The 23083-nt window shown below is 37.2% G+C and overlaps 1 protein-coding gene across 5 annotated transcripts in view; it reads left to right on the top strand.

Annotated features, from left to right (window-relative positions):
* dlx1a (distal-less homeobox 1a) overlaps positions 1-17583 on the top strand; it is a 32858-nt gene extending 15275 nt beyond the window's left edge. For 2 of the 5 annotated variants that reach the window (XM_074659314.1, XM_074659313.1), the window contains exons 2-7: positions 2323-2378; positions 9648-9719; positions 12286-12487; positions 14205-14805; positions 15118-15317; positions 16161-17583. In XM_074659314.1, coding sequence (XP_074515415.1) covers positions 14496-14805; positions 15118-15317; positions 16161-16415 — 765 coding nt within the window. In that variant the 5' untranslated portion in view covers positions 2323-2378; positions 9648-9719; positions 12286-12487; positions 14205-14495 and the 3' untranslated portion in view covers positions 16416-17583. The other 3 variants (XM_074659312.1, XM_074659315.1, XM_074659311.1) reach the window with 3 other exon arrangements.
* The last annotated feature ends 5500 nt before the right edge of the window (positions 17584-23083 follow it).

Here is a 23083-nt window from a genome sequence, read left to right as displayed (position 1 = left end):
CAGTCATCTTCAATGTGAAACTCAACCCTTAAGCTCTTAATATAAAACACACATGCAATATATCACTAGCTACTGTATATCAAAGCATTGTGTGCTTCCATCACAATACAACGGAGGTGAATGATGTTGGAGTTTTCTGAGAAAGATGACAGACGTATGGAAAGTGAGTTTGAGTCTTGTCCCTCAATTGCTATTTTTTGCATTAAAGGTATTTCAAGTTGTTATTTGATAAAAAGCAAAAGTTGAATAATTCACACAAACATCGTCATAAGATGGAGCTGCGAAAACATCTATTTTGACTTTTGTGACGATGCGAGAGAGAAAAACATAGTAATTGACCAGTCGAACAAGTGACTTTGGAGCGGAACAAAAAAGGCGGACCTCAAAGAAGACAGGAGTCAGAATCAAGTGTCACCTCAAAATATGCCTAAAGTACAATAAGTAAAAGTATTAATTTTACAGAACGGCCCATTTCTGAATCATATATATTATATAACTATGTGTACGTCGCATTAATGTTAGCATTATTGTTCATTTTAACAACTTTGTGTATGTCTATCCATATGCTGTTAATATTTACAGTATATTTAAATCAATATAATGATCAAATCTGCTATTTAACACAATTAAATATGTGATGGTCGCTTAACCACAAATCGCATGAACTTCACTAGAAGTCAAAAGCTGAGATGGCAGTTAGCCTACTGCTACTCTGCTGAGCTAGTTAGCAAGAGTTTAGCATGTTTTTTTTAGTAGTAGTAGTATTGCTCTTTTTACTTAAGTAAAAGATGAATAAAAGTGAGTAAATATTGTATATTATGTCTTCCACCACTGAGTTTTAAACATTTTGTACACGCTACATTTCAAATTAAATTTTTTTGTCAGAAATCTCAAGGCGAAACTTGATTCTGATTCCTGTCTTCTTTGACATCCGTCTCCTTTGTTCTGCTCCAATGTCCTACATAGTCATACTTTATATATTGCTGGGTAACTTAACCTAAAATAATATATAATAATGTATAAGTGGATTTATATTTTGTATTAATAATCTTAATTAGTAACTAAAACTGTAATAAAAATGTACTGAAGTAAAAAAAAAATACAACATTTGCCTCTGAATTGTAGTGGAGCAGAAGTATAAAGAAGCATAAAATGGAAATACTCCAGTACAAGAATTGCAAAATTGTACTAAAGTATATTACTTGAGTTAATGTACTTAGTTACATTCCACCAATGCTAAAACTGGCTTGTCAAATCCATAATTGATATATAAATTACAGATTTTCACCCTATAAATTCAATATAATGGTTGACATTTGTATTTAATCCTGTGTGGCAGTTAACAATTCAAACAATATGCACACTCTAAACATTAGGTGTATCCTCTGCCCTGGCAAACGTCCACATGGACTCGTGCCAGCAGCTCTCGGAGTAAAGCCTTGTCTTACTTGTGAGTGTGTGCCAAAGCAGCATTATGTGAGTGTTGATGGGGAGAGTCCTCTGTCAGCCCGCGGGGCTCCGGTGTCTCTCTGCCGGGCCGTCCCGGGTCGCACGATTGGGCTGAGAGGGCGAGACGCCGCTCCACAACCCCCCGCCATCAACCCGCCATGTTAAATGGAAGCATTGTGACTGCAGACCTGCTCTCATCTTCATGTACACTTTCTTTTTTTCTCCCTCTCCCAGTACATAATGACCCCAGACTATGTGACGACAGGCATTGTATCCGACCACATAGAAATTAAAGATCTGATTCAGAGGCAGCTGCAGGTCTTTTTCTGCCCTATGGTGTCACTGTGTCCAGCGATATTTAAGGTGTGCACATATGTGTATCTGTTGTTTGGTTTAATGTTTATTAAATCACTTTTTATATTCTGATTCTGTGTGTGCGGTCTCCCGTGTTGTTGCAAACACGGAGCCAGGTGGTAGCAATTGATTAAATCAAATTTGCCCAGAGCAAGAATTCAATTACGGCATTAGACCTGCAATCTGATACATTCATGCCTTCACATGTAGACTGTGTAAACTGTGATATATTTATAGTGTGAATCCCTATAATTTAACTTATTTATGTGATTTTTTTTTAGACATGTTAGGAGGAGGTGCAGAGGTTTCACATGTGAGAGATTTTCAATATCTGATGTTAAGGCAGGGCGCACGGTTTGAATGTAGATTTTCTGAACAAGTGATCACACACATACATTAAATATACAGTAGAGACAACAAGTAGAAAACAACCTGCATCTTTTATTAAGACTGAAATCGTTCAGATAAACTGTTCAGAAAAAAAGAAAATAACACTTTTTTTATGTTTCTTCTCCACAGAAATTTCCCTCCATCATACTTCACAGTGAACAATGCAGTCACACTACACCTGACAGGTATTTAATCTCTTGTAGCCATTTTATCTGGGAATTCCCCTCTCTTACAATTATGAAGTGCAATTTAGAAATCAAACCTGGGAGCGGTGTTCACTGGCAGAGGAGTTATGAGAACATCCCTTTTTTTTCCCCCTATCTAACTACAACGCTTCGAGAACTCACACAGCGAACACACAAGCTTTTGTGCACTAGATAAGGAGCATTTCTGTGACGATATAGATGATGTTTTCTTTTCAAAAAGGTGATTGTGGCAAAAACAATACAAACGACAGAGAGGCAGGTTATACATGCAATATAGAGGTAGTATTGCATGAATTTGTAATATATTTTTGTTATAAGGTCGTCTTGACATCTTTAATGTGGCTGTAGACGAACACGAGATATTGTTGAACTTTTATTTATATTTTTGGATAAGGATTTACACATTTTGCAGCTACTCTATGAGTGAATGAGTTCAACACTGTACCAGTTTTAGTGGTTATTCTGCAGAAGTAAAACTGACCACAGAGATAGCATCTTAGGCCTCAGATGGCAATTAAAAAGAAATTAACTCTAATTTTGTGTTGTCTGCGATTTTTCCGTGTTTATTTTGAGGTTTCTTGGAAACTCCCACTTTTTGATTACACTAGATGCTTATTTTAGATGTTTTTTTGTACCAGATTCCACTGGTCTGCAAAACGCTATAGATGCTATCAACAATGATGTCAGTGTGGCTATTTCTGCCTCATACACACACACACACACACACACACATATACACTGATCTGCATGTATAAATAATTCACATAAGGTCAAGCTTTGATCCTCTGATACAGCCTCTCGGATTGCCAGTAGTGGCAGGAAAACCAGTAGATTGAAAATGAGGAATGCATCAAGGGGTGTGCTGTTTACTTGTAGCGCGGTGCAGCTGGTTAGCCGCCCCTCTGCCGTTTACACCCCCCTCCGTTGCTTTTCAATTCCAGCCAGACCCCAGGCTCGGCCACTAACTGGGGGCTGGAATATTGTGCACTGGGGATCAATGCGGCCCTGAGTGAAATGTCAACTGTGGCCCTGTGATGTGTCAGGCTGTGAGGGAGTTGTAATGGCTATTGATCCACTGTGCGCTTAATGCAGAGCTGCCCCGCCACGACGCGGAGCCAGCTGCAGCAGAGAGATATATGTATGAGATGAGCTAAAACTGAGAAAATAGAAAAGAAAGAGCCCACAGTTTGGTCCCCCTCCTCACATCCCTCCCTCTCTGGCTGCAGATTGATCTTCCTCTTCCTGCTGATTCTAACTGGGGTCTGTCATTATCTTGCTCTGTCATTAGGGGCTCCATTGACAGCCTTGGCCTGTCTGTGTCACTCTATTGAGACAGCAACACTTTTCCCATGCAGTGTTCCCTACATTTATTAAAATCTCTGACAGCCTTGTCTTAGCTTTCTCCATAGATGGCTGAGCTTCAGGCAGCGGTGCAGCGGTGTAATTGGAAGACGAGGCTCTCTGTTCCTGGCTAGTAATATCGGTGAGGTACAGCTGTAGGTCAGACTGGTTTATATCAGACTGCTGGCGATGAAGAACAAAATCAGGCAACCTCTCTCTGAGGGTCAGTGTCTGTGCAGCAGTATAGACCCTACATTTATGCCTATAAATCTATGAATCATGCGTGTATGATCAGGAGTTTTCAAGCTGCCACTGTCAGGGGGAAAAAATCATATTTCAAAACTGTGAGGTTAGGGACAGTATGAAAATGATGGGATCTTTCTACTTTTTGCTGAAGGGAGGGTTAGATTTTGTTTTATTTAAAAAAACAAATGTGATCAAATATTTTCATCAAAAATTTGGATTTAGTGTGCACCTAAAGGTCCATTTTTCCATATGAGGACAACAATCATGTCTCTGTATTAGAGATTTATTGTCCTCATCAAAATCAGCTAGAAGCTAACAGGATAGATATGTCAAACTAATTAATGATTGAACGCTACCTTCACTTTATTCAGCATCTTAACAGAAAGCAGACCTACAGTAAATAGCTGTTTCCATTCACATATTTGTATTCGTATTTTGAAGTATCGCCTTAGAAAATCTGTATGGAAACGGCAAAATTCAATAAAACTTCCTCAATTGTGAAAAAACGTTTTTACGTTTGCTTGAGGTTTTTTTATCGAAAATGTTGATGTGCTAAATGGATTATGGAAACGCCTTTGCTGAATAAATTCTGACGTAACAAATAACTCGCATAACTGATCAGCTGTTTCCGCTGTCGGCATCTTCTCGGATATTCCCATAACGCGGAAAGTGCTTGTCTTCGTCTCCAGACAACATGAAACATGACCAATACTGAATCAAATTCCTGATGATCTTTTTCCATTTTTCTCTCCTACATGGGTTAGATAGCCAAGGCGACTTGTTTTGTTTCTGGTTCGCAGCCTCTACTTCTTCTAAGATCTGTTTACTGGCGGATTACAACCATGCGTAGTTTATAGCGCCAAACTACTGACCAAATTACGCTGTAGCTGAGTTTATTCACTCAAAACCAGTTGATGGAAACAAGCCAAATTCACCTTTCTTTTTTTGCAGCATTGCAAAAGTGTGCTTAAAATTCGCTTAATAATTGAATGGAAACACGGCTAATGTGTCAAAAAATGTTATAAGCATCATATAAGAAAGTACTGGAATATTGGGTCAAGGAGCAAGGTCCAAAGAAAATAATAATGTCTTAGTTTTTACGTTTAAAAAAAGTGAGCTATGACGTTCAATCCCCCCTCCCCACCCTAATAATTTTCGTACAGCCCCTAAGGAAAACAGCCCCCTTTCACTTTTGGCTTGACCAACATGCATTTTGGATTTAACTGAAGGGTTTTAAAAGCTTTCTTTATGCCAGAGTTTGCAGTTTTATTTATATAAAATCACAAATTGCATATTTTCCTCATAGGGCTTTAAAATTTGTGCAGCATGCAACACATGCTATCTTTAGACCCTCCACCGAAGAGCATGTAAAGATTAAATAACTATCTAGTATGTGAAAACGACGATTGTTAGACTTTTAAGGGTTTCACCGGACCACAGCAGCATTATTATTATTATTTTAGTGTAGTGTTGTTTCATTATGCACAGCACACAAAAATGATTGGGGTGGTGAGGGGAGCTGAAACTTGAGTCATATTTTTAAAAAGTAAAAACCCTCTCTGATGTTTTTCATATTCTCTTTGGATCACCTTCTTGACTTAGAAAATTATTCCAACACCCTCTCTCCAGTGTCTTAAAATAATACAGCTTCATTAAGTTGGAACTATTTGTTTGTTTGCCATTAGAAACTAAAAGGGCATAAATAATGTATGATTGTGAACTTCTATTTAAACCTTAATATGTTAACAGAGCATTAAAGGTACAGTGTGTAGAATTTGGCAACATCTAGTGGTGTGTGCAGATTGCAACCAACTGAGTACCCCTGTGCTCACTCCTCCCTTTCAAAGACTGTGGTAACGGGAGCCGCCGAGTGCAAAACCGTGGTAACACCGTTTGCCTCACTCAGAGGCCATCCTTACCATAATAACACTACTGTAGGCTCACATTATCGCAGTTTCAAGAGCGTGTCGGAGAACTGCGGTGGCCTTCAGGTAACGCAAAACATAAAAGGCTCTCTCTAGAGCCAGTGTTTGTTTTTTCCATTCTGGGCTACAGTAGCAACAGGGCGGACTCAGTGAAGAGGACCCGTTCCCTATATAGATATGAAGGGCTCATTCTAAGCTAACGGAAACACGATTCTTAGTTTCAGGTGATTAAACACCAAAGAAAACATAGTTATGATTAATATATTCAATTTTTGCCAATAGATCCCCCTTAATGTTACACACTGTTCCTTTAAGATGGCCTACTGCTTTTTAAACCTTAATATGTTAACAGAGCGTTAACTTTCACATAGCCACCAAGTAGAATTTGCTTTTGGCAACGTTAGCGTAGCATAGGCATCCTGTTAAACGAACATTACAGCTTTTTTCAAACCGAAAGCTTTTAAATTAACCATTATTATCACTGTTGTTGAAAGTTATATCAGATGATGTTGTAGCCTGATATGTGTGAGAATAAATAAAATATGAAATAGTAATCTGGGCTGAGAAAACGAAGACAGGTTTCCCAGCCTACAGCAAAAAGACAAAAACACATAGCCGTCCCCTCTCCCTAATCATTTTTATACAGTCCCTTACCTCTGTCAAGCTAAATAAATCTGTTTGTAAAAATTTATTTGTGCTCAAATATCAGCTGCTGCAACTCAAAGACTTTGATTTAAGGAGCCAATTTGGTTCAGTGTCAAAGTGACCAAATAGTGAAAACATTATGGCAGATTTCAATGTGAAGCAAAGTGACAACAGCAAATGAAAGAGGCTGTAAGAAGCAACCCAAACAGTTTTATTCTCGCCGTCTTTACATAAGCTAAATTTCTGATCACATGATTATTGTTTTGTTGTATTCTCCACTACTATTACTGCAGAGACTTGACAACTTGAAAACATTTCTGGAGGCTGTCAGGAAGTGCACAGTGGGGTGCACTGAATTGAGATTGGTGGTTTGTGTGTGTGTGTGTGTGTATTTGTGTGCGTGTATTTGTGTGCTACACAAAAAAGCGATGCTCAGTATAGGCTGGTGTTGGGCCCAGGCTGCTTCTCCGTGTTACAGGAGGCACAATCAGGTAGGACCAGGGGGTCTCTGGCTGTCTTGGCCCCCGTAACACACGAGGCTGCTCAATGGGACGGAAGTTATTGGAGGGTTGGGGTGAAACAGATGACATGGTGTGTGACAGAGACTCATCATTTGAGTGTGATACAAGTATTTTGAGCTGCAAAGGCTGTAATGTTGGTCGGCTTGTCTGGAAAGATTTATTCCAGATTGCAGGCCTGAGGGGTCGGCGTCCGTACATGTGGGAGGTTTCTCTGGGGAAGAAAATGCACTTTTGGGGGAAGAGGTTGTGGACTTAATGAAACAACATGCAAGAGAAAAACGATGTATTAACTATCGTATCGGCAGAAACAAAGCATGGAGATCTCTTACAAGACAAGTTAATTTAGCATTTGCTTCCATGCAGATGTACATGTGTTGCACACTTCTTCCTAGAATACAATGAATTTCTTTCTCCACAAAACTTGAATTTGCGGCCTCACTCCTGTCTGACAGAAAGCTCTTTTTTTCAGCAAGGAAGAGGAAATGTTTAATCCAATACCCACTGTGAAAGGAAAAAGTAATGCATATCTCACTATCTCGCCTGTCTCCCGGCGAGATGAAATTGAAATTTTAATGCATTTCAGAGTTTTTCCCCTCGAATGGAGAAGCTGATAGGCACGGCGGATGTCATATTTACAGTATGAACACCCATGGTTTAATGCACTCTACAATACTGCCATCTCCAAGTTCTCCTGAACAAAACATGCTCTTGAACATAAAGGAAAGGCAAAGAAGAAAATTATTCCTCAAGCTTTCTATCAAGCTTTCTGCATTCATGGCAAAGTCTAAAGGGCATGTCAGTCCTCCTGCCTCTGAGAGAGGTAATTATCCTTTTCCTGTCAGAGAACAACAAATGATAGCCAACTATGGGGGTGCATTTTCAGGAGCTGAAATTTGTCAATTGGAAGGAGAAGGAGGTTTAATTTTCTGGCAGCTGCATATCTACTTTTATCATGCTTTTTTTCAATGGTCATTTGTTGTTTTTTTTCTATTCACATGAGCTTGGACAGCGTAGTGCTGTGAGCTTCTAAGGGTGTGTTTATGTGCCCTGCATTAACATACCTATTTATAGTCCCTACACTTTCTTACAGTCATCTTTTTTTTTCTGTTGTGACCATTTCACAGATTATATATTGTCCAAGTAATTTCCCTTTCAGCATCTGTGTTTTTTACCTTTCAGAGAAAGCAGTGAATGGAGGGGAAATTATCACAATTACTCATATAATTGAGCCGTCTTTGTAGCAAGTGCAGCTTCAGTAGCCCTTTTTTTCCATCAGCCAAAATGGTTTCATTATATGGGTTTTTCATATTCCCTGACACTGGGCTTCGCTGAGGGCCTGGCGCGTGGATGAGATGCAGGATGAACAGAGAGAATCATTAAGGTCACAGTAGGAATAATTATCCCAGCTATGGAAAGAGCATCTAAAGCCTTTTTTCTCCCCCGGCACAAATGCAGTGTCCACGGTTTTGTTACGAATGGAGCTTCCACCTTCTACTTATACAAAGAAGAGAGGGGGAGAGCAAGACTTGTATCAACATGACAATTTTCCATCATTAAGACTAATGACAGGCACAGACTGTGGGGATCAAGGGGAGCACAAAAAAGAGAGGCGCATTCAGGTGTTGGCTGAGTGCTGACCTCCTTCCCGTCTTTGTTGGAGACTTAACTCTTAACAAAAACTAAAAAGGGGTTTCAGACTAAAGGCGCAGTGGCAGCTGAACGTCAAGCAGCCCGGCTCTCCATGGGCAAATGACTTAATTGGCGAATTTGCATGTTTTCCATTTGCAGGGGAAATTAATTCAATAAGACCTACATGTAAAGATGTTTAATCAATCGTTGTTTTAGTGTTGGAGAAATAATTCCCCATGCTTATAGCTGTGTTATATGGATTCTACTCCTCCGGCTCTTTTCCCATCACTACACGACTAAGAGTTGATTAAATTTCGATCATCTTTAAAATTGATTTTCTGATTAGTTGACGATTTGATCTTCACTCTTAACAGGTGAGGAAACTGTAACATGTAGCCAGAACGAAAGCGTCAATGTGACACTAGTTTCTTTTACAGTTTAGCTGAATTAAGTAAAAGCCATATTTTTCCAAGTCCTTTCTCCCCAGCCTTCACTCAGGTAATTGGTCATTTTGCAGCCAATTTCGGGGCAGGTTGGATGCTTGCTGCCATGGCCTGACCCCTGCTGCTGCCGTAATGGGGACAGCATTTCTACCAGTTCGTTGGGGGCTTTTCCACACCGTGACCCACAGCTTTCTGAGGAGAGAGCTGCTCTGAACACTGAAGGGGGGAGAAAAGGAGTTGAAATATGACTTCTCAGCTCTGCAATGACCAGCTTTAAGTCCTATTACTCACGTGTTGATTATAGAGTCCTTTTCATCCACAGAAGAAGTTTTTGCCGTTAGAGATTTAATTTGCTGGGAATAAAAGGTTCACTTAGGTTCAAAATAATATGTATGTGATAAGGAACAACATGTATGAAGGAGGGAAAAAAATGCCAGATAAAAAAAAAGATTTATATTAGTATTTAATTGAATGCCTCCTTATTTCTATTATCCCCAGGCTTCAAGACTCAACGACGGTGGAAGTCGTCTACAGAGCAACAAGTCCAGTTTGGAGTCCAAGCAGCATTTGGTCAGTACATCCCGACCTGATAGGATGCAGATTCCTCGCAGTCATCGATGCCTAAAAGCAAACAAAACTATCATTATTATCCTTAACACATTTAAAAAATACAACAACAAAAAGTAACATTTTCATGATTTAATTGCTGTAGAAAACATTTAAAATATTTTGTCAGTCAAAGGGAAATTATTCTACTTTTTAGTAGGTATTAAAGGCAAAATATGTGATCCAAATATAAACAAAATAGTAGCCCCCAACACCAATATTTGAAACAGGAGTTGAGCCTGCTATCACTCAATATTTCCTGATGTTTATAAACACTCAATTATTATCAAATGAGAAACATTTTTATTAAGAAGTCAAATTATTTGAATAAATACTTAATTTATATGCCCCTTAAAAAAAAGCACCAATCATTCTTTGTGTAATATAATTTCAGAAACCAGATAATAATAATAAAATTAATAAAATAAAGTATTCAAATCTGATAATCACACAAAAGTAAAGTAGCCAATAATGTGTTTAAACACATCAAATTATTGTGAGACAGTGAACTTGTTTTTTACTGTCCAAAATAATTTGTATTGCTCTGTATTTTCTGAAAACAATAAAAAAAACAACTTCACATCATTTCATTTTCCCCCTGTGTCCCTCCTGGCCCTTATGATAATGCAATCAATTAACCAATATAACAATCTAGTTTCTCAGATATTATGATTTATTTTTTGTTTACACGTTACTCAGTAAACAAAATCAATTCACATTTTGATGCCACATTGAACATGAAAATAGACAGTGAATCGAGTTAATTGTAGTGCATCTAGTTTGCGTTCATTGACGCTGCTGCTGCAAATTACAGGATGGCAGTGAGCAGCAAAGCCAGAGAAGGAAGAGCAGAACAAAAGGCAATTTCACTTGTTTGATCCACCGCTTTTAAAAAGTGAAATAACACCTTCATATAGTGTGACATGATTTCTGCTGGAAGTCACTCACAGAAATTACATTTGCATTGGAGATCATGTGGTAATAATGTCCATAATGGGCAGTTTCAGACATGATGAGCTATACTGTATTAAGTTTATTTTTGCTGCTATGAATTAATATATTTGAGATTGATATATTTATGCATCATGATGTTGAGTTCATTTTAAAAAATAGTTTTGGAAAATGATTGAAATTGTAATTTTACACTCTTTTTTAATTTGCAGAAATTATTAGATGTCATCAGGGGGGGGGGGAAATCACATAAATCCATCCAATAATAAAAACACCTGTATTATCTCCTCTATAAGGAAGGGGAAAATAAACAAAAAGAAAACTGCACCTCCAGTGACAATAATTAATCACTGCTCACATCCAGAGTCTGCAGGGCTGCACATGGAGCTGTGCCTTCAACACAGCATGGACGCACAGTTTACCAATGCACCGCGGTCGGGATAATATTTGGTGGTGGCTGTGAAAATGTGGGTTGGCATGGCAGTTGAGGAGGGCTTTCGATCACCGGACTGAAATGAAGTCTGTGACATCTTGGCCCGTTTACCCCTCCACCACCACCTCCACCCACCCAACCAACCACCACCCCTCCTCTCTCTGTCTCTCCACCTCTGCACTAACCCTCAGGTGAAGAGCAGCAGGTGTTAAAACACCCTCAGCCACAGAGCTACTCACTCCTAATGAGTGCTGCCTCCAAGCTCCATCCATGCATGGAGGACTTTATTTTTAGTGTGGCTAGTTAGAGCCCTGCTGATGATGCTGCTGCTGGCTGCAGGATGCTGCCTGCAGGATGCACTGCTGTGTGGCCTGCACCTCCTGCAGTGAACGCACCAGTCACATTATAAATTAAAGTGGTAATATTATCACACGCCATGCTCATCCTAATGACACTGGAGAAAATCTCCTCAAATAAAGAGTTAATCCTTTGAGGTTGCAATCAAATAAACACTTTGTAAATGTTGGTAAAATGATGATTTATGCAGGCATATATTTGGTGAGTCTGCTCTGAAGCCCCATGAATCCAACAAAAAAAACTGTAATTATTATTGCTATTATTAGTATTACTGGTGGTGTTATTTTACACTTTTTCATGCCTCTATTCTAGTTAATGGTTTTGGTCACAGCCGCGTGTCAATTTGCAGATACTATAATCGTGGGAAAATAATGACAGTTATCAGTCGCACCCACCAAGTACCCATAAAAAATCTGTCCTCTGTTCTGGAAGATGATAATTATTGGTTGTACTACCATTATCATTGTCGTTGTTGATAGAGGAAATCTTGAAGCGTTTTTTCCAAAGTAATTCCGGAGAGAAATCACTTCAAATTGGCCTATTTTAGGGGGGGACAACAAAGCTTTTCGTTATAGCAGCTTAATATTGCACAGAAATCTTTAAATCCAGGCATCCATCCGCAGCAGCCGCGTGGCACACGGTGGCAACACGTGCAGTGATGTCAGCGCGCGCCTGCATTTTTTGATAACACATTTTGTGCAACTTGCAAAGCTCTGTTTTGAGTTTAATTATGCAATTACACTGATAATCACAGTGACGGAATTTAACTGCCTATAATTTGTTATTCAGGTGGAGATGGAGGAGCTGTGTGTGGAGCAGTATGGGCTGTGTTTCTACTCGGATCAGACACCAGAACAAGAGCTGCAGCCTGCAAATGAATCCTAATAAAATGAAGACATCCTGGACACTTTCTTCTTCTTCTTCTTTCACCAGGCGGAGACTCTCTGGATTTATCTGCTTCTTCTTTTCCCATCACTTGATTTTTTTAAAAGTAAGTATGCTGATTGAAATTAAAGATCTTATTTGTGGTTTAAACTCTATACTTAGACACAGTGATCCTGTCTTGAGCCTTTTTTTGAGTTGGTCTAAACCTGCAGCTCAAGAAAGAAAACGTCTCCTGTCAGTCGTCAGTTCAATTAAATCAAATGGCCATGGATAATTATTCTTGTTAGGTCTGTGGGAGGCTGGCCGCACCCCCCATCCTCACTTAGATTCATGCTAATCAAAGGTGCCAGTGTTTAACAAAACTGTGGCCATTAATTGATTGCGATAGAAGGTGCGTAAAGTCGTTTGGAAAAGCATTTAAATGTTATCAGAAAATAGGGCCTATGCGCATTCGTGGCTGTGTTATAAAACAGGGAACAGCTCTGAGAGAAGCTAGAAAATATATAACCAACAATTCTGCACCATTATATATCACATTGTTATGAAATAATTATTATTTAAAACTGTTTGAAATTGTTTAAAACGTGTCTGTTAATTCAGAAAATATTGTTTTGTGCTATTTGATGATCTATATATGTTTCCAGGCGTTATGAAGCCTCATTAGGCCTTTAATACCTGAACCAGCAAAACCTCATTTGACATCAGAGCACGAGCTGTTTTTACCGTCCCACGTGCTGCCAGGTGTAACTGAGACCCAAGTGTTAAATACATGACTAATTACAGACCTACTTATGAAAATTGAACACTAGTGTTATGCTAATATACACCTTCCTCCAGATAGAGCTTTAATCAAAAAAGAGCTTTAATCAAACTGGCCAGCCAGAAAAGAGAGCAGCTTTAACGAGGCTGGAAATATTATTTAACATATAAAGGCCTTTTTAATACAATTACAAAACCCGATTGTACTGTATTACCCAGCGCTACACCGATGACAATATTTTTTATTAAATATTAAAAATGTGGATAGTGCTGAGACAACATGGATCAGGTGTTATCACCTTGTGGTATAGTATGCAGTATTATAAAAAAAATGGGTGCCTAATTTTTATGTTATGATGCTGTTATTTGCTGAATTGTAAATAATAATAATATTTATTATTATAATAATAAAAACAATAATAATGAATCTTGACATGTCAAGAGGAATCTTAGGTTTTGGTGGTTTTCCTATTATTATTATTATTATTATTATTATTATAACAATAATAATGAATCTTGACATGTCAGGAGGAATCTTAGGTTTTGGTGGTTTTCCTATTATTATTATTATTATTATAATAATAATAACAATAACAATTAATCTTGCCATGTCAAGAGGAATCTTAGGTTTTGGTGGTTTTCCTATTATTATAATAATAAAAAAAAAAACAATAATAATGAATCTTGCCATGTCAAGAGGAATCTATAGGTTTTGGTGTTTTTCCTATTATAATAATAATAATAATAATAATAATGAATCTTGCCATGTCAAGAGGAATCTTAGGTTTTGGTGGATTTCCTATTATTATTATAATAATAATAATAACAATAATAAGGAAATTTGGTGCCTAATATTTATGTTATGATGCTTTTATTTGACGAACTGTAAATAATAATAATGTGTTTTATTATAATAATAATACTGAATCTTGCCATGTCAAGAGGAATCTTAGGTTTTGGTGGTTTTCCTATTATAATAATAATAATAATAAAACCAATAATAGTGAATCTTGCCATGTCAAGAGGAATCTTAGGTTTTGGTGGTTTTTCCTTGACTTCCCCAGGTTGTTCGGACCCAGCCCCAGCGTCGCCAATCGGCTTCCCTCTTGGAGAGAGTGGACCAATCAGCGACAGTCTTTGATGAATATTCATGAGTCCGAGATTCAAACCTTTTGAGCTGAGTTTGTCTTGGTCCCACAGCATCACACCTAGGACTTTTCACATGCAACAAACTACATTTTCTTATGAATGGAAAGAGAAAAAATCAGTTCGGCTTTAAATTGGGACCCATCCTTCACTGAGATCATAGAAGGAAAACAACAAAAGAGGAGAGACGAGGGGATCCGCCAGAAGAGATGACAATGACTACAATCCCAGAAAGTCTTAATAGCCCTGCCTCAGGAAAAACCGTTTTCATGGAGTTTGGACCCCCGAGTCAACAAATGTCTCCTTCCTCCATGTCTCACGGACACTACCCAATGCACTGTTTACATTCTGCAGGTCATACCCAGCACGACAGCTACAGTCCAGCCTCGTCGTTTCCAAGATCTCTGGCTTATCCATACGTGAACTCCGTCGGCAGCCACTCCACCAGTCCATATCTCAGCACAGTACAGACCTACCAAAACAGCTCTGCGCTCACACAGACGCGGCTAGAGGAGACAGGTAAGTGTGCAACAGCATCTTTGCATCTTAAATTATGAACCCTTTTGGCACAGGCTCTTTCCAAATCTGTATATACAGTCCTCTGCTGCAGAGAAAAAGACGACCCAGATGTTGGAATTAGGCTCTGGTAATTATTTATTGCGTAACGCTATAAACAATGTATGCAATTAAGGGTAATTATACCTAAAGTACAGGCTGTAAAACTTGGAGCTGGAGTATTCATAGCTGAGCATGCAGCACTGTTGGCTTCAACTACCTCCTCATTTTTTCGTCTTCTCTTCTCTCTTTGCTCTTTTCTGTTTTGTTTCTCAGCACCAGAAACAGAGAAAAACACAGTGGTGGAAGGTGGAGAGGTGCGATTCAACGGGAAAGGGAAAAAGATTAGAAAACCAAGGACTATTTATTCCAGTTTACAACTTCAAGCTCTGAACAGGAGATTTCAACAGACTCAATATTTGGCGCTACCGGAGAGAGCTGAGCTGGCAGCGTCGCTGGGACTCACTCAGACACAGGCAAGTCCATGGAAAAATACCTCCACTCTGCAGCTGCTCCATCAGGCATTTTTTACACATTTTAAATGTCATTTGTTTTCACAGCATGCATTATTATTATCATTATTATTATCATTATTATTACAATTCATATGGCACAACATATCAAACAATAATATATCCATGGAAATAGCTCCACTCTGCAGCAGCACCTTATCTTTTTTATATATATCTATTGTATTGTTATTGTTGTTATTATAAATATATCTTATCCTAATTGTTTTGTTATCACTATTATGTAGTCATATTATTTCTTTATATTAATCTTGTCTCTAACGGTGGAGGCTTCAGATAAGCCCAGTGGTTTTTTTTCTTACCTCTTCCTGCACTTTATACTATTCATTTTTTTTTTTGTTATGTTGTATAGTCTTAAATTGTGCAAAACAAATAAACAAATAAACCATCACGCATTTTTTTTTACATATTTTAAATGTAATTTTTTTTCACAACATGCATTATTATTATTATTATTATTATTATTATTATTATTATTATTATTATTATTATCATTATTATTATTATTATTATTATTCAATTATTACAATTCATCTGGCACAACATATCAAAACAATAATATTCAACGTTTGACACCAAATTAAGGATTTATTTTGTTTGTCTGAATATTAGCCTATACCAATGATAACACAGTAATAACATAATTAAGGGCAATATATAATAGGCCTGTTAATTTTTTTTTTTTTTACTCTTGACTTTGTATGATAAAACCTGCTGCATGCGTGCGTAAAACGTGCGTAATTCTTCCATAACAGTCCATTTTCTAATGATTTCCTTTGTTCCCTGCAGGTGAAGATTTGGTTCCAGAATAAACGCTCTAAATTCAAGAAGCTGATGAAACAAGGCGGTGGCACAATCGACGCCAACGCTTTGGCCACCGGCCGCGGCCTGTCGAGCGGTTCTCCCTCGGTGGTGGCTCCGGTGTGGACCTCTCCGACCACCGTGAAGACCTCGGTGGGGACGACCGGATCTTACATTCCCAGCTACACCTCATGGTACCCAACCACGCACCAAGAGTCTATGCAACAGTCACAGCTCATGTGAACAGAGACCTCAAAGACACCCATGGCTCAGTGTATCTGGATGGTGAAGGGTTCTCAGCACTGAGAATACACAACAACAACAACAACAACCCCAGAGTTTTGCTGCAACAGTGGCCTCCTCCTCATACTGGAGGACAGCAAGCAGCTAGAAGAGGAAGATGAAGAAGCTGAGAGACTGAAAGGCAATGTGTCCAAGGGCAACAAGTCTGTGACAGTCAGAGGAAATAGTAGACCAATGGATCCTTTTTTTGGGGCTGCTGTTTATCCCTTTTGTGTCTATTTTGTTTGTTTTTTAAATCATATTTGTGTGAGTTATTCTGTTTATTATAAGAAAAACACGTGTTTGTTTACACCAGATGTGTTAGGCCCAAAGTGAAAGTGAAAATCTGACCATATATAGGGGTGTTTCTTTAACCAAATAATACTTAATAAATTCCACCATTATGCTTAAATGCACATTCAACCATATTGTGCAAAAAGCCTCAAATCGCTAGTATGAAATCATATTTGTGTGAGTTATTCTGTTTATTATAAGAAAAACACGTGTTTGTTTACACCAGATGTGTTGGGCCCAAAGTGAAAGTGAAAATCTGGCCATATAGGGGTGTTTCCTTAACCAAATAATACTTAATAAATTCCATAATTATGCTTAAAGCACATTCAACCATATTGTGCAAAAAGCCTCAAATCGCTATACTATGTTGTTTTAAGTGTTTGTTATTTAAGTTAAATTATTCAGACTAGTTTTTTCTGTCGAGGTCAGTCTGTGTTCATTTTTGTAAGTGTGTTTTTTGAAATAACAACACTGTGTTGTTAATGCTGCACTAACGCAAGCAAAGCTTTTTCTATGCCGTGATGCCCCAATGTTATGTGAAAAATGTAAAAGGCCTGACAATTTTGCTGCTTTTAGAAGAAGAAAAAAAAAATATCCCGAGGGTGAGCAGCTCATTTGTCACTGTATTTTGTACATAATTTTCAGTTTTTTTGTGCTGTATACTGGATACGCTGTGAAAAAGGGTTTTAGGCTTTCTGTATTCGTCGAGATGTGTTTAGTCAACATAGAAAATATTTAGTTTTGTATTGATCACTTTAATTTATTGATCTGTTTCTGAAGTTTATGTACATAATGTGCAAAATTTCCAAAAGCAGTAAAATAATGATTTAAATTATGTCAAGAAAAGGTGTCTGATTCAACCCTTCACCATTCACTCCTCCACCACCCTCCTCCTCCTCCTCTCATGTGAAAAGAAAAGGCTTCAGCATGGTGCAGGTTTAATGTGAGCTGACACAAAGCAGTATCATGTTGGTTATTGTAGCAGACACCGTGTGAGCTGCAAAAGGCTCGTCGGTTAGATTTATGGTCGTGTTTAGCGTTTAGCCTACATGCTTTTCCTGCTGAGCTGCTCACTGGTTGCAGATGTTGTCAAACATCTGGAGTGACCTATAAGAATTATAGAAATCTGACGTTGCATCTAAGAAAATCGGACTCACGAAAATGTCTTTTACTGCTGCATTTTATTAAATGGAAAATACAAAAAAGAACATGAATTTTTTAAAAAAGGGCAGAAACCTCATTTGGCCGAGATCATTTCTATTATTGGGATTAAACCGTGGCGGTGCGGGAGACCTGGATTCATTCAACAACATCGCTTATTTCTTTTCAGCTTTTCTTAAAGATAATCTTCTTTTCTATTTGTCTACAATCCCCCTTTTCTGCCCTGAATGGGAGAGATCAACTGTGTGTGTTAAGTGAATAATCTGCGCAAGAGGCAGGTGCTGCAAAAAGACTGGATCAGAGGGCGGATCAGATGGAGATCAGTGAAAGTGAAAAAGTTCAAAGGCCTTCACACTTTATTCATTTACTCTAGTTACGCAATCGTGCAGTAAGCCTTTTTAATTATAATTTTTTTTTTTTTTATTGTAAAATTTGTTAAAATTCCACTAGTTTGGTTAAATATAATTTAAAAAAATGTATTTTGTGCATTTTATTTATTAGCATTTTTTTTAGAAAATGTCTTTCACACATGGTGGAATTAACCTGTCCATTCAAACACCATTAACACTGGACTGGTTATACATTGGGCAAAAACACTATTAATGAAAAAAAAAAGAAAATGAAAAAAAAAAGAAAAAGAAAATAAGAATATAAAAAAATAAGGCAAAATATTCGAGAAAACAGAACAAACGATGAATCTGGAAATGACAATGTTCATGCCTGAGGAGAAACAAAGAATGAAATAAAGAAATTCAGATGCGCCAATTGTAGCCTATACTCGCTCTCCTCCAGCTGCAATATATCTATGAATAAATACATATTTTGCAGTTGCACTGACAAATTTGATGCAATTTGTGCGGCCTGCAAAGCTTCTCTTTAACACGACCCAGACAGGCATTAGCCTGTATACATCACATTATAACCCAGCATTTAATTATTTTCTTATTTGTTTCATTTATTCATTTATGTTAAAATGGCAAATCAGACCATCATTATTATTATTATTATTATTATTATTATTATTATTATTATTATTATTATTATTATTATTATTAGTATAACTATTGTTATTATTGTTATTGTTATTGTTATTATTATTATTATTACTATTATTATTATTATTATTATTATTATTATTATTTGAATGCTGGCACAGTTTTGATACAGCAACACCATCAGTTTAAAAAAATATATATTCATCTTCAGAGGGACTAAGAAGAAATGAGCTCTGGCCTAGTTTATAATGTCTGCTCCTTGTATAACATCCCTCTCTATTGTTATTTTAATATAAAACTGAGAACATATACGGTCCTTTGTGCACACGCCTACAGAAGTAGAATAGGCCTATATTTCGATACCATTAAGAAAGAATATGAATTGTGCTGCTGTGAACATAAATCTGCCTACCTAGACCCAGAAAGGCGCAGCTGCACATCCAAGAGGGTCAGCGTTATTTCGCATGTATTCTCCTCTTGATTATACGAGCTGAGCCCATCAAACCACAGCATAATTACAGTAATTTCGCCCCTTATTTATTCTAATGCAGTTTCCTATCTCTGAGGTAATTATGAGCATTTTTTTTTCTCTTCTCGCACGGAGGATCTTTCTGCCTTGGACAAAAGAGATAGTGCTCTGAAAGAAAATGTGCTGCTGCAATAGGAAGGAGAAGAGGGGGGGGAGAAAAAAGCGAAATAGGTGAGCTGCCATTTCGTCACTGTTCCCTTAGACTTAGCCTTATGTGTAAGGCTGGCAAATTGCTTGCAGGTGTACATCACGGAGTTGTGTCAATGCGAAGAGGCTTCAAAATTAGCAAAGCACAATGTAAGAGTAATGAGAGCAGCGACGAGATGAGAGAACATGTGTTGCCTCCTTTTCCTTACATCCTCTACAGCTTTCTTTTACTATAGGACTTCTTTTTTTCACCAAAAGCAGCACATTAAATACACTGGATTATTTTTAAAATCAAAGTTACAAGATCTTTAGTTTTATATCATGAAAGAGTCACAGATTTGACTAAGCATTAAAATAAATAAATGCATGAATAAAAGGATGCCTAATGAATCTTCCTGTTTTTTTTGCTTCTTATCTGACATGCATTCAATCGTACTTCCAGTGCATATTTAAGATATAAACATTTAATACACACCTTTCAGCTTGAAAATGAAGAGGCAAGCTCAGTCTTTGCAGGAATCAGCATGAAAGCATGATGAGCAGCAGCAGCATCCTGCAGCATCCTGCAGCAGCAGACACAAGATAAACGCTTAAATCCCACTAAATGTGTCCCATGTGTTGGTGTCTAAGCTATAGCAGCAGAGTTCAGAATATGACTGGAAAATGTCTGCTTTATTTCCCCTCTTTATAGCCGTTAGGGGAAAAAAATGTAGGATTATTAGCATAAATGTTTACTCCTCATTACGCTGATGACATTGTGCACTCGAGATCTTGGTAATCTTTGGGGTAAATTATGAGTAATTTTTTAAAATTTAAAGCAGCAGTTACCATGCAATTCAGGCTAATTCTGCGTAGGCTCCACACGGATATAATTATCGTTGAGTCAAGATGTTAGGCACAAAAAAAAAATATGCATTGATATATTCCCCATTTATTATGTACATACAACTTTGACAATTTTGATGCTTGAACTAGCGGGAAATTGTCTTGTGTAAAAATAACACCCCATATTAGGACATCTAAAATTGCGAAGAATTATATAGTAATTGCAGGCTTTCAGATTTGAAAGCCAGAATGCTCAAATGTGGATGAAATTACAGATCAGGGTATAAATTAGGATAGGGGGGTATGGCATTTACAAGTTGCCTGGAGAAATGCAAAAGTAGGCCTTTAAACCACAGTGGCTGTAATTCACCAATGAAGTCACATAGAGCAACAGAAAACATCCAGAAATCATTTATTTATAGTATTTTTTTAGGACAAAATCGATAAATAGCAGTAATATTCATCAATTTGTGCTGATTACGTCACAGCTGTCATAACCACACATAAGTGAAAACCAACTAATATTGTTATTTCAGTCAAGGGTGCAGTGATCATGCAGCATGCATGTTATACTCTCTGTACAATAACAGTATAGATTAATAAAATCTGCAGCAAACCATCCACACAATATATATATATATATATTTAAATATATATATATATATATATGGAGCAACAGAAAACATCCAGAAATCACTTATTTATATTATTTTTTTAGGACAAAATCGATAAATAGTAGCATATTCATACATTTGTGCTGATTACTTCACAGCTGTCATAACCACACATAAGTGAAAACCAGCTAATATTGTTATTTCAGTCAATGGTGCAGTGATCATGCAGGTCTGTCATGCATGTTATACTCTCTGTTTAATTACAACAGTATAGACAAATTAAATCTGCAGCAAACTATCCACACTATCCAAACTATATGTGTAGATGTAATGTGTTGGTGCGCTGCACAGACCTGCAGCATGAGCCTGAGATCTGCTCCTGTCAGCTCCATCATGGAGATATAGCAAACCGCTGACAAGCTACAGTCCTAATTATGTTGTAGGCTACAAGGAAACGATCCCACTTTATGGCCCGTGGTTGTTTGAAGGGAAGCGTGTGGGATAGACAGTGATGATCATGAATGAGAACTAAGTGATGGGACTGTGTATTAATAATAAGCCCCCCTCTGAGTCAAAATAGCTCTGATAAAATATCTAAAATAAAAAAAAAAGTTTTTCCTGGCAGCAATATATTTAGTTTTTGGACGTGTGTCTTACCATGTATGGAGGATGGAATCTGCCAAAATAAAAAAATAAATGAATATATAAATAAATGACTCGATAAATAAATAAATGTCATTAAATGCAGTAAAAATAATATTGAAAATAAATGTAGCCATTAATTGATTGATAAAAATGTGACATCAATTTATATTTCTGTTTTAATTTGCTTCTTTATTTATTTATCTTTGTATTGATTCCCTTATGTATTACTCTTCTGTTTAATTTTTCTTTTTATTTATTTATGTATTTATTTTTTATTCTTTTTAAAATTTAGTTTTGCATTTATTTTTTTTATTTACTTGTACTACTTTGTATTTATTTATGAATGACACCAGAGTGACAGCCCCCTCATTTGCATTATGAGGCAGAAATGCATAAAGAAATGTATAAAGAAAAGAATACAGACAAATAAGTTTTGGGAAATAAATAGGGGCTGAAATACAAAGGGGAAAACCATGCATAAATAAATGTTTAGATACATTTTCTTTTTTTCTGTACTGTTTTTTGTATGTATTTCATTGTTTTTATTGATTTGCTTTCCACTGTTTGGTTGTTTTTTTGCACTTTTTGTTTACTTCTTGTTTTTGTTTAACTTTTGTTGTATTTTTAAAAATTTTATTTTAGACCTTTCTTCCTTTTTTGATATTATTTTTTTTCTCCTGGGGTTGGGGGGAGGCCCTTTGTATAAGCCTGTGGCTTCTTGACCTATCCTGACACTTTTTTTTTTTTTTTTCATTGACTGGATTATGTGCAGTTTTATATATGTGAAAATAAATAAATTAAAATTAAAAACATAAATTAAATAAATATACACATTTAAAATAAATAGAAAATAATGAATGCAAAATAAACACACTAAAGAATTTATAAAAATAAATACATAAAGTGAATATGTTATGGGAAAAAATCAACAGAAGAGTAAATAAATACAGGAATTAAAACAAAGATAAATAAAGAAGCAAATTAAAACAGAAATATCAATTCATGTCACATTTTATCAATTAATTTGGTTTTATTTTGGCAGGTTCAGTCCTCCATAAGCATGTAGCTATACAAAGCCAGCAGGCCCTGCATGAGCCACATAAACAATGTAGGTCAAGCTGCTCGTCTGCAGAGATCAGAGGCTTTAACGTCAGCCTACTTGTTGAGAAATGTTTCCATGATGTTGTAGTAGCTCCAGGCTGTCTCTGGACCTAGTTCCTCTCCTTTTTCTCTTGTTAGTCTGAGTTCATAAAACGTCTGGAGAGCGACTCCCTGACTCCACAGAGTCTGAGGAAGTCTTCCCTCCTCTCCGCATGCCAGGGCGTGTTGTTGTGTCGCCTCCCCGTCCTCTGAGCACTGAGCCCCGGGCCTCTCTGTCTGCCTGCCTCGGCCTGTCTCTGCCCTGAATGAGCCACGGTT

This window comes from Sebastes fasciatus, chromosome 14 (assembly GCF_043250625.1).
Source record: "Sebastes fasciatus isolate fSebFas1 chromosome 14, fSebFas1.pri, whole genome shotgun sequence".
Classification (NCBI taxonomy): Eukaryota; Metazoa; Chordata; class Actinopteri; order Perciformes; family Sebastidae; genus Sebastes; species Sebastes fasciatus.
This window is presented reverse-complemented; position numbering and strand designations above follow the sequence as displayed.